The sequence below is a fragment of the Macrobrachium rosenbergii genome, chromosome 13 (genome assembly GCF_040412425.1).
Source record: "Macrobrachium rosenbergii isolate ZJJX-2024 chromosome 13, ASM4041242v1, whole genome shotgun sequence".
Classification (NCBI taxonomy): domain Eukaryota; kingdom Metazoa; phylum Arthropoda; class Malacostraca; order Decapoda; family Palaemonidae; genus Macrobrachium; species Macrobrachium rosenbergii.
In genome coordinates, this window is record NC_089753.1 from 56,065,322 (window position 1) to 56,078,714 (window position 13,393).

At 38.4% G+C, this 13,393-nt stretch overlaps 1 protein-coding gene across 8 annotated transcripts in view; it reads right to left on the reverse strand.

The window, feature by feature from the left end:
* Nucleotides 1-13,393, reverse strand: part of LOC136845342 (protein FAM13A) — a 363,685-nt gene that overhangs the window by 4,457 nt on the left and 345,835 nt on the right. For 5 of the 8 annotated variants that reach the window (XM_067115581.1, XM_067115579.1, XM_067115575.1 and 2 more), the window contains 4 exons: nt 12,984-13,073; nt 12,434-12,640; nt 387-545; nt 113-240 (listed from right to left, as the gene is read on the reverse strand). In XM_067115581.1, the coding sequence (XP_066971682.1) occupies nt 113-240; nt 387-545; nt 12,434-12,640; nt 12,984-13,073 (584 nt within the window). The remainder of the gene's footprint in view (nt 1-112; nt 241-386; nt 546-12,433; nt 12,641-12,983; nt 13,074-13,393) is intronic. The other 3 variants (XM_067115583.1, XM_067115582.1, XM_067115578.1) reach the window with 1 other exon arrangement.

Here is a 13,393-nt window from a genome sequence, read left to right on the forward strand (position 1 = left end):
TATGATGTATTTTAATTTTAAATGTAACTATGTGCTCATGCTGTTCCTAGATACTGTACTGACATACCACTTCTATAATACAACTTGAAAAGACCCCATGACCAATATTTACCTGTATCTAGGTGCAGTGCGGTGCAATGTGTCACAATGAGATTTATCACCACGTAATCCCCATGAGCCACGGTCGCTTGTTACAGGTTCATTAGCATCTAACAGCTCACTCAGGACTAAGGAGGGCTCCTGGAATTTGAAAAGATTATGGTCATATCTCATGAAACATGAAACACTTTTATGTAGCTCATAAATGCAACACTGCCTCATGATTCCAAAAAACAAATTTTAATAAAAAATTGTGAAAATAACGCTATTTCTGCAAAAATCCATACCTGAGGAGTCTTAATGCTCATTGGTAATGGTTGGCAGGGTGTAACATCGGTTGGTACTGGATCGTAACGTGTTGGTTCATCATCCTCTGAGGTAAGAGAAGATAAGTAAGAAGGTGCTCTTTCTTCTTCTTCTGAAGATTGGCATCGCATTCCACCATCCTGCAAAGATTAATTACAACCCTATTAGAACATGCCATCACATTTACGCAACACAAATACATGTTCAATAGCCTTGTTATTCATGACTGCCTAATTGTACTGTGCTAAAGTACAAAACATAATTGTACAAAAATAGTGAAGTTTTGGAATGTTAGCATTGCATTACAGCTATCTAAAATATGTAAAAAATGAAAGACAACATACTAACACAAGCAGAGAATTATGCAATAGGGGAATATGGCGGTCGACATTTCGGTATTAATAATGCAAGTTATTCTTTTCTTATGATCCTTAACCCTGACACCCATACATAACAATCTGTCAGGAAGGCTAAAGTACTGAGGAAGACACTGAAGAGTGAAATAATTACAAGTCCTCCAAAACCAACACTATAGTTCCCATAGATGTCCAAAGTAGTTTCCTAAAACAGTAGTCAACGTGGCTACCCTGAATTACAGTGTACGTATTAAGTATAGATAATGTTACTGACAATAATGATGTCACAGTAACTCCCTGGGTAAATATTACGTGTGAGTGTGTGTGTGTATGTGTGTCATTCGAGTTCACCTCAAAGCCAATATGGCAAAAATACAATAAAAGATATCGAGTACAATCTTCATCAAAATTTTGCTTTCCAAAAGGCTTCTTCAAAGCTGATGTACTGTCTTAAAACTGACAAGTATAAGTGTTAAAGATCAAAGTTTAATATTCATATCGATAGTTAACCTCTTGGGTAATTATGATGATAACTATCTAATTTCAAAAACCGCTGTAAGTCTAAATACTGCAATGTCAAGTACTATACTTTGCGAATGATAAGTGAATGAATCAAGAGGAAAAAAAAATATATTAGACTAATTCTCAAAATGGCCTCTGTGGCACTTCTGACTCAGACTCGATAAATTTATTCCGCCTGATGAAACCACATGAAGTAAACAAAAAAGCTTCGTGCAATTACACCATGAACAAAATCCCTGAAGACTTTTCCTTTAACAGAAACTTTTACATCATATATAACTACCGTACTAAAATTTCTAGCCTGTCAAAAAGGCGCACAAACTCCTAGAACTTGAGGGTGCTGAAGACCGTGAGTCAAGATTTCCCTCATAATCATGATTTGCATTTTATCAGTTTAGCCTCAGTGTTGCCAAATATTAGTATATCAACTAAGTTTTTTCATAATGCCTACAAATAGAAAATTCATAAATTTTAAGCTAAGGAAGATGATAACGTGTGCTGGAGTACAGATTTAAAAACCACCTTAAATAACAATCTTGGGTATTTCATAAAACAAGGTTTCACTAACATCTCTTGAAAACACTCGTTAGTTAAAGTCTGATTAGATGCATGACCAAAGGCTGCCCACACACATGTATAATGTAAAAGTTTTGTCAACTCTTGAAGGAATTAAAAAAAAAAAATGTGAGAACTATTTTTTTAATTCCCGCGCATTACACCTTCAAAAGAAGATCCGGTTTGGTTACCCAACCCGGTGAATCAGAGGAGACAACGCTTAGGTCATACAAACTTGGCAGGTCAGAATGAAAGATGCATGCTATCATTGCATTTTTAGTGTCACTGTCTTTCGACAAAGTCAAAAACACCAACATGACTAAGAATAAGTAGAGGAAGTCAGTATATTATGAGCTGGGAAATCTGTCCTGGGACAGTCGGAAGAAAAGGACGGGATTCTATGGACGGTATGTTACACAAGATAATGAAATCCTACACACATTACCAGTACCTACAGGTAGAGAACGGAAACTTTGGTTCCTAAATTTCGCAATAAAATGAGAATGCTGTATCAAAAGAAAATGATGCAATACTTTGCCAAATTTGTAATCGTTCACCACATTTACACATTACTGTGCTCTTGAAGTTAATTTCCGATTTTTATTAAAACCTAACGAATGACTTCATGCACAGTAAACAGTAAAAAACACAATGAACTAATTTCATCGAAAACTTGTCTAGTAATGACGTGTTCCCTTATATAATTTCGGTTCACAGAAATTGTTTCAAAATATTCTTGTTAACAATATTTGGCACCATCTTCCACTTAGCAAATAATTGGCACCAATCTTTCATTTAGTAAAAACGAACATAGCAATAACCCTCCGCTTTTCCATTCAACTAAATTTTTGCGTTAAATGGGATTACTGAAATCAGACGAACAAATCAGTCCCATTTTAACAGAACCAGTTTCCTGGAGAATGGTGCGAAAATGACAGGTACGAACTACGTATGGAATCGGACTACACCCGACTGGGCAGTAATCTTGGATTAAATAACTTTTAAAAAACACACCCACACCTCCAAGGCACAGTGTAAAGCTAACGGGAAGGCAATTCAACATCAACTGCATATTATTCAGTAAAAGAGAAGATTCATTTTTTCCAACGACTGCGTTTCCTTATCAAGGTGGCATTTAATTCTGTATCCCGGCATAATCGTATTTGGCACACGGTAGGGACTCAAAAAAATTCTGAAGTAGGGAAAAATCGAGCCCAAGTAAGAGAGAGAGGGCGAAACCTACCTCCCACTGGCCGCAAGTGAGCCACACAGGTTCCACTTCCAGAAGCATCTTGATATTAGAGTTGCCCGTTGATTGGGGCCCGTCAAATAACAAGGAAACACTTATGAAGAATTAATCCTAAAGTATCAGGTATCGGTTAATTATTCCTAATATCACCGAAGATATCACAGGTCTGGGTTATCGAGACACCCGAACACCAATCTCCTTCAGGTACTTGTCACAATAAGCCTAGAAAAAAGAACTCCCGTCGCTAGAGTCCAACTTCCTCGCAAGCGTTGCTACGATTAACTAACAGTCACAACTGACGAGATCCACGAGTAGTGGTCGAGCTCGGTGACGGCCTTGCAAACGAGTAAGAAGCACGTGTATTTACAATGTTTTCTTGGAGAGCACGCCAGCTTTTCTGGAGATTTAGAGCGGTAGCGCCCAATCAACTTTCTGGCGTGCGCGAGACTGGTCCCTGTTCCGAAGTCCGGGACTCACCGTAACTGTAGGCGATGATACGACTACTAGACCCCTCCCCCTAACCCTCCAGGTAGTCTCCGAGACCACATGCACATACGAACTTACTCACACCTACGTCATCGACAACACTACCCACATTCCAATAACAGCACTCGCTGCTCCTGCCACAAGAAAACAGGTCTTTATTATTACTTTTGACCAAAATTCAACTTGTAAGTTTATGACTGAAATTGTTTATCACTTTCCACCACTGTAACTGATCGTACAACACATTCACGCAATGTTCATCACAAAACGTGTCAATATAAATCAAGGAAAAATACACGACTGGCAATCCCTTAAAAAGGTACAAAAGTTGGCAGCGTATCATGGTCGCCCTATCTCATTCACTGCCAACTTTGCTGCTGCCTCTCGTTCGCACCGCCGCGCCAGTGACCAGAACCCCTGCAGTCGCGGCTGTGACTCCCGAGACTTCAATGCTATTTATGGACCCAATCTTCAACTTTCGCCTAACCATCACTCAAGCCATCCAAAAATCGGCATCGCTTTCAAAAAGTTACCGCGATTTCACATTTCATTTCCCAAGTAACGAGCGATCATCAGTAACTACTAAATAACAACATTTCTGAGGACCCACTTGAGAAGAATCACAACTTTCACGACTACAGAGGAAAAGTTATTTGGTCTTTATATAACTGTATTGCTTATGAAGTTTTGCCACTGATAACAACGTGACTTCTTTTATACTCGCAAATATACAAACCACAAATATCATTCAATATGCACTCTTTGGAGAGTTATTCCCAAGGTAAAATGAATATGATATTAAATATGTGGCTATATATATATATATATATATATATATATATATATATATATATATATATATATATATATATATATATATATATATATATATATATGTGTGTGTGTGTGTGTGTGTGTGTGTGTGTGTGTGTGTGTGTGTGTGCACAAGCTTCCGTTGTGATAACTTCTGACCTTTTATCTATATTAAACTATAGCGACACAATAAAATATGTGAATTATTATTATTATTATTATTATAACTAAGATGCCTATCTCATCCACTTCACCTTTGGTCAAGCATCCCAAAGCCCCGACGGGACATGACATGGCAGCGTCTTTGCACCCTGGTATGACCGTCAGGGCAAGTCAGGACATTTGGCTGGCTACTCTACCCCCAAAAGATCAGCACAACACTTCGGAGTGAAAATAAACGCCGCATTGTCCATCGCAACTGCACGCACACAACACATGCTCGAACTCAACTAGATGACCCTCCCTTGCCTACCGTACACAAACAAACCCTACATGCCAGTCTATACAAGGCTACGATGGGAGGATATCCCGTGTTCTTCTAACTTTACTGGCACGTGCACCGGAGCACTGGCTACTCTTTAAACTTTCCACGCACTGAAATCCAAACTTTTATCGGTTATAAGTAATGTCTAGACGATTAAGGGACGACAGAACATAAGAGCAACAAGGTATTACTGATATATTACTGTATATTTATTATATATAAACACACACACATCTATATATCGATTAAAAACAACGAAAGCTAAAAACAAACCAAAACGTGGGTGAGAGTTTCCGTAGACTTTATCACGGTTTTCCGATAACCAACTACTTTTAAACTGATATTGAATAACGGAATGGAATATAAAATTTATGCCAAAGGCCAAGCGCTTGGGCCTATGAGGTCATTCACAGCTGAACGGGAGACTGGGAGTGAAAAGGTCTGAAAGGTGTAACCGGAGGAAAACCTCGCAGTTGCACTATTAAACAAATGTTAGGAAAGGGTGGAAAGTGGAAAGGAAGATGGAAGACAAAGAACAGAATATGAACGGAAGTAGAGTAAAAGGAATGAAAGGGGTTACAGCTGGGGGCCTAAGGGACGCTGCATAGAAATTCAAGTAATGCCTACAGTGCACCGCGTGCGGTGCATTGACGACACTTAACTCCCTACGGGTAAACTGATATGAAGCTAACGCGCCATATGCCACCCTGAAACTAATCCAACTTATATCATTATACGTCACGAAACGGAAAGGGGAAACAAAGTGAATAACGGTGCTCAAATACTTCGTTTTATTTTCTGTGAACTTTCTACTTTTATCTTCAACCAAAACAAAACCGAGCTTCTTCCTTTGTCTTTCCAGGACAAGCAGTGAGGCGTTAACTCCAGTCTAAGCTTCTTTAAACGAGTATACATACGGAGGGAAGTTACAGGACTTATTACAGTAACAACTATTATCATATAAAACGTCGTTATTTAAGAAGAGGGATCAGCTTTGGGAGACTCATAACTGACATTTAGTTGACTTACAAGACATATTTTTGTCAACTGACATTCTAATTCAAAAGTTTACTAATACTATATACTGTAAGTCCTTACCGAGGAAGTTAGTGAGCAAAATCAGCCTACAGAATGAATTATCAAACTAAATAATATCCGTTCTAAATGAAATAGATAACTGCAATGTGTAATGTAAGTTTTCTCGAACTGGAGTTTGCAAGTGAATTATCAATGGGCATTTAGATGGAAGGCGAAAAACAAAGTGGCTGCGAGGTCGCTGCATAATAATGAACTTCAAACTACCATATTCATTTTAATAACGAGTATACCGAATCATTATTAGCTTATGACAATTCTATGTTCATTGTTAATTAACTCGAGATGTAATTAACAGGAGGCGCCCAAGTCAACGGAAACGGAGCTAAGGATGTGTCGTAACAAGCATCTTCATCTTCTTCTTATATCCGATCGTCTCTTAAAGAGATGAAACTCACCTGAAAGCTGAGGATGTCTGTCAAGTTAATTTGCTTCCCCTCAGCTGCACATTTACTGGGAAGCCTTAGCGTCCCAGCAGGAGACTTTTCAAAGAAAATCTCCATAAGAACAAGCATCTCTTTTGAACGAATACAAACACCTGTTGGAAGAGCTGAGGCCACAATCTTCACCTTTCGGATTAGAAACTTGGCCTCAGAGTCAAGAACCAATCAGGTCTTTTTTAGGAAACCAATCGGGTAATTACAGGCCAGTTTGTGGCCGCATTTTACCACAATTACAGCAACCCTAGAAAAAGAAAAGTCACACGGTCCAACCTCTTCCCCGGGATACCCTTGCTACCTCCTTTCTAAATCTATGGGGGTCTTTAATAGCAACAAGGCCAAACGGGTTTGCTGATATGTATGTATATAAAACCATTGTGGGTTTAAACAGTACTTTCACTGTCTTGTCAAGATGTGTATTTTCAAACAGTAAACTACAGTAGTTTATCACGTCCACGCCCATGACATAACACATAGGCTCCTAAGCCGTGTGCCAAAGATGGACCGCACTAAATCTAAACATTGGGAAGATTTAGAGATGCATGTTTTTTTACGCTCATGCAACGGACTCTCCAACCAGTTATGGACACGAGCAAAGATCATCATGATCACACACACGATTCCGGTATGACTGGCAATACCCTTTAGTAAAACACAAGTTTAACGGAGGACTGAAGTTCGCTTTAGCAACACCACACGCTCAAAAGTCAAAGATATAGTCCAATATATATATATATATATATATATATATATATATATATATATATATATATATATATATATATATATATATATATATATATATCTTGTGTGTATTAAAAAATAGCAAGAGACGAAACTTTTTTCGGAGTAAACACAGCTCTGTGATTAACCAAATAAAAATTTCCTCTCGTTTCTTTTCCTATTTTATTTTTGTTTTTAATTAAATCACAAAAAAATCACCTGAAGCTGATGACCTCAGGAGAAACACAAATAACATTCTTCTGGTTCAAAGACGCTGCCAAACTTGAATCCTACGGCGGATTACCAGCTTCCATCTCCAAAGACTGAGTAAATATGCTAACAGTACAATGACACTGAAACAAGGTCAGTCTTCAGAGAGGACTTGGTAGCGAGGTGCTATCTCTATCCTAAGCTGGCAAAGCGCTCCTATTTATGTTGCATCTCTGAACCACATGATCAGACCACACTTCCTAGAGAATTTGTATTTTCTCTTTTCCTTTCTCTCTTCTGAGAAGAGCACTCTTACATCACAAAGAAAACGGATGCATTGACCTCAAGCCTCTTTTATAAAAGTACTGAACGACTTGATTACAAAAGAGATGGCACAAAGTTCAAAAACAGTAACGGCTTAGAAAGAAAAGTAACCCATCAAAATTGTAAGCTATAATTGACAAAGAAAAGGGGGTTCGTTCGTCTGATGAACCACACGAGGGCTGCAAGGATACTCTCCGTAAATAACAACGGAGATGAAGACAGTCATATTCTGAAGACGTAGAAAAACTATTTTAAGTTTACAGCAAAAGGAATAAAAGCGAACCGATAGGACGTGGGGCCTATCGACCTCTTATAACTAGGAGCGGTCTTAGCAAAGTCGGATGCACCTGTCCGACCTCAGGGCCAATCTTGAATCGCACTTGGTTTAGTTGCTAACTCTAGTTCTTACTTCAGCCCTTAATCGGTTTGTTGTGTAAACTCCGAAGAGAATGACCACCTGAATGGTTCGAAGGAAATAAAAAAAAAAGGAGGTCGCTCTACACACAAAGGTATGTTCACCGCTACCAAATGAAAATCAGAGGGCTATGTGCACGCTGAAACTCCAGTGACCAACTTAAAATGACAGCATCTTTATCCTACTACCGCAAAAAAGTGTAATCAGCGTTTGATTATAAAAAATAATCTATAGCATTATTACGTAGAATTATTTTACAGTATTGTTTCAAAAAGTAATTTTGTTATCGATAATCAAACCAGTAATTTAAACGCTGTTGATATTATTAATAATCTAGAACCCCTAAGACGATAATAAAATTTTATTTTTTTCAAAACCAAAATACTTTTGTTAAATAACTCCTTTACACCTTCCTCTACAAAAATTCCTATAAAGGACAGAGATGAGCGAAGTGTCACAGAATTAAGGCAACTATAGAGCATCGGTGCATCCTGCTGGCCCCTACATGTACGCGTCCTGGGTAGAACTGGTCACCCAATATTCAAGGACTATAGGGCATTAGAGTGATTAAAGCGATAGCAACAAACATCCTGGCTGGGCTCATTTGGAGAAATTAACAACCCCAACACTGGTCAAGAAACACAACCACGATGCTGGTGAAGCATCTAAGACAGTGGCGTCGACATGGAGGGGCCAGCGGGGCCAGGGCCCCCCGGTCAGATGCTTGGCCCCCCCAGTTGAAATTCCCTTTGTAGCTAAACTTTAACCCTTTGGTGGTCAAAAGCAGAATTATAGTTATAGGTTTTTAACACAAATGACATGTTTGTTCATGATATTTTGATCCAACTTAATGTTATCAATTTATGTAGGAGTATGAAGTGACTGAAATTATAGTTACAGTTCTGAATAAGTGCAATGCAATTTGCTACTGCTGCTCATAGTTAATTTCCAGGGAGAGAAGATGAAGAAGAGGGAACGAGATAGGTTGAAATTTTGAAGAGATTTTGGAGGGTCATAAGTCTTTTGTGTTACTGATGATATGCACTACTGTGATATATTTACATGACAAGGATATTACTATAGTATAGTTGAAAATTAAAACTTTGATAATAGAAACTAGGCTAGTGTTGAATATAAGGTTGAGAAAATTTACATTACAGTATTTGATACATTTGCATAGAGTTGAAAATTAGTTGAAAACTGAGCTCTATCACTTCAAATACAGGTTTACCAATTACTAATACTATTATTTTCCTTCATTCACATGGATATATACATTCGAGAATAGTATATTTTACTAATTACAGAATTGGTACATAATTTTGTGTAATTTTCTTTGCCCCCCCCCACAACCAACAAATATCTTGCCCCCACCTAGGCACCCCTACTTATGGATTGCCAAGAACAAAATCCCAATGACACCCAACCACTCTTGGTATAAAAGCTTTCGCGATAAAGGCTAGCAAGTCGAGACCTGCATGAGTAAATTCATATGCATTTCCCCCCCTTAATCTATTTATCTAATCGGTCAAAACTTCTCGTATCCAAAGTGACAGCCTCAGCTTCCTGCTGAAAGCAGTGGCTCCACCTAAGGGGGGAACTGGAAATCCATGGAAACCATCGGTCTCCATAAAATTTGCCTAAGCGTAAGGGCCAAAGACTTCACTGTAATGACTGCTGGTTGGGAAGAGGCATAGTAGCAACTATTCGATCCTGCTGAGGTTTCTCGTTATATTCATACAAGTATTATGAGCAGTTATGCTCGATGGAACCAGCCACTCATACCTATTTAAAAATAACATTATATATATGTATGTATGTATGTATGTGTGTATATATACATACACGAGGTGTGTCTATTAAATAACGAGACTGGTTAAATAACACCTTTATCTATATGTACAGTATTACAAATTTAATATTTGTCCCCTTCAATATACTCCCCATTTGCATTAATATACTGCTGCAGTCTTCTTTTCCAGTCGTCTTTTATCTTTTATCTTGAGCTTTTCCCAAAAAGTGAAATAAGTGCTTAAAGGGACACGGTTTGGGTCAGTTGATGCTGTAATGAAGAAAACGGCGGATGTGTTGAAACAGCTGACAGAAGCAGATTTCCTCCATGCCTCCGACAGTGGAAAAGCATTAAACTTGTAATACATAATAAATAGAGGTGGGTTATTTAATCAGTCTCGTTATCTAATAAACACCTCGTGTGTATATATATACATATATATATATATATATATATATATATATATATATATATATATATATATATATATATATATATATATATATATAGCATTTATCAGTCAATAACCTCAACCACTTGAAGTGAAATGAACGTAAGGGGGAAAACATCAGAAAACTAGAGGGGCTAGACTTCTCATGTGGGAGATATGGATTGTGATCTGGTGTAAGTCTTGCAACAACACACCTCGCAAACATTCACACAGACAATGAAAGACTACAGTCCTCTAGATGTACACCATATGAAGACTAAAAGCTTGGTAGAATATGCATGAGGAAAAAAGTGGGTCTACCTATATTTGTACGTTTCCGTTAAACTCAAAAGCAAGAATGCACCATACATATGAGAGAGAGAGAGAGAGAGAGAGAGAGAGAGAGAGAGAGAGAGAGAGAGAGAGAGAGAGAGAGAGAGAGGCTTTATCCATCGGTATACTGATTTCCTTCGACCAAGGTCAGTAGATCAAGTCTAGTCCACCTACTATTTACCTTGGGTTTCTTTCAAAAAACACACACATACACGCACACACACCAGCCCTGGCATTGGTTAATCTAAACAACCCATCGCCTAATGACCTTTATACTCTGCCTTGCCCATATGCGACGGCTCCAAATACATGAAATTAGGCTACATCCCTCTTTTTTTTCCCCTTCTTTTTTTCAGCCTGCCAACTAATGCCCAGCTGCAAAAACAAACAAGGTCTATCATTCAACATGCTAAGATGACCTCGTTGACGTTCGCGAAGGACGCTACTAAAATATCCCGTCGCTGCCATATTACCCTTCAGGTTTTAGGGGAATGAATGGAGGTTCAGAAACGAACCTGAATGTGATAAAAAGTAAGGTTTTTAAATAGTACCCGATTCTAAAAATAATAGCAACAATAATAATAAAAATGAGGTTGAATGTGAAAATACTTAAGGTTAAAAAACAAAACTGAACCCCAATTACCATTTTTATAGTTCAACAACAACACTGGAAATCCTATCAAAATATTAATTATTACTGTTATCATTATAAATGTAGAATATTTCAATAACCACACTCGGCACTTCACCATAACCCGGGTACGCAACAAAGGCAAGGTATTCTATTACGAGAGCGCACAAAAACTGACATTACCTTGAAATAAAGAGAGAAAACAATCCTTGGCTGTCTCGACTGCTTTTCTCAGATAATTTCTTAGTTGCTACTGTCAATGACTTGACATTGTCATTTTTGACATCTTTTGAATCGGGCTTTGCAATGTCAAACAGTCTCTAAGCTTAACCAGGTGTTTTTGTGTCAGAAGACTTCTAAAATAAAGTATTATTAGGTCAAAATGTTGTTCAAAGTAAGGCATTATAATGTCAGATGCCTTTAAATTAGGTGTTACATTGTCAATAGAGTCTTCTGAACTACTACAAAATCCCAAGTGTGTCTCACTTTGCTATTTAAGTCTTTATGTTTCAGCAGCAGTTTAATTTCAAGTTGAACGAAAGGTTTCCAGTACTTAAGTATTCTTGACGCATCAGAGATGATACATAGACATCTAATGACTACATGGAGGATAATTTCGCAATTCGCTTGTGACAAATCAAGAAATGAATTTCGAACCTAAACAGGAAGAAAAAAAAAACAGGTTTAAATGAAAGCAATAAATGTCATGCTTGAATCATAACTAACAACAATAACGCACGCTCAGCATAAAATACCTAGCATAACTTGGATAAAAACTGATTTATAAAATTATCAAGTGCACCCTCAGAATTTAGGTTATCTAAGGTAATTAGCAGAGAAATCAGTTCAATTAAATGTGCAGAGGGCAGGCAGACTACATGAAGGATCAAGAGAGGGCAGTTGTACCATACTGTTATAGAGGCGACATGTAGGCAAAGCACGAGATATGCAACAGAAGACAGATCCTTAACGGAAGGAATGCGAGACCTTGAAATTCACAAGCTACCTTTGCGTAAGAACTGAAAACAGTGAACAGATGTGGCAACGTCTTCCAGGAATGGGAAATACTCGGCATTTCTTCGGATCGACTATTCCAAGTTACTTCCTTCTAAAGGTAGCTTATGAAAAGAGTACGAGAGAGCATTTACCAAGCGATCACTTCCGCCTAACCTGTGGACTGTGGGAGTGATGTCTCTTCTTAGTCCTTCGTCTTGTGCGTCTGGAGGACTGCGGGAACACCCTGGGGAAGGACCTCTCTTTGAGGCGCCTTTCCTCGTGCGTGTCGTGGTCTTCGTCGCCCTGAGTTTCTCTCGTCTCACTATCACCCCCGGTCTCCCAGTTGTCCTGGGCTGACACACAGCTGCTTTCCTCGGGGCTCTTTTTGTCAAAAAAGAGTTTTGAATGAATAAAAATTTACCATCAAATCGCATCAACCACTTTACAAAAAATTACTTAGGCTAAATTCTCCATCAGCTATCATAACTATCCAGAACTATCCAGAACTATCCTTCCCAAATTACCCTTAAACTATCTCAAACTATCCAATGTTTATCAATAACGAAGACGCGGGATTAAGCGAAACATCTTACCAAACTTGGTCTCTGTACATTAATAAGTCAAGTTATCAAATCTATGAACACACTTGCAATCCTTTTTCATCAATTGCATTACAGTGCAGTCCATCCAGTCTACTACGATCGACAGGTGATGTTGTCCTTACCTGTGTCGCTGGTTCGTCGTCATCGTCTAGGAGGGATGGGAAGTCGTCGTCTGGAGATTCCAGAGAGTCGGCTGGACTGCTTAGGAAGTCCTGGAAGGAAAAACGAAGAACACAAATTTAAGCTACAAGCAGAACATTCAATGACATTACTATAATCAAAATATACTCCAAGTACACTAACTGAGAGAGAGAGAGAGAGAGAGAGAGAGAGAGAGAGAGAGAGAGAGAGAGAGAGAGCAAGAGAGCGCATGAGAGAGTTTCAATCTTAACTGATGGCACACATGCTGCATGATCCTTCCTAACAGTTTCAATCTTAACTGACAAATCATCTGTTTTTCCACCTTGAGTATTCACGCGCCACACTGAACGAAAATAGCCGGCAGCATTCAATTCTTTCTTCTCCAGATAAT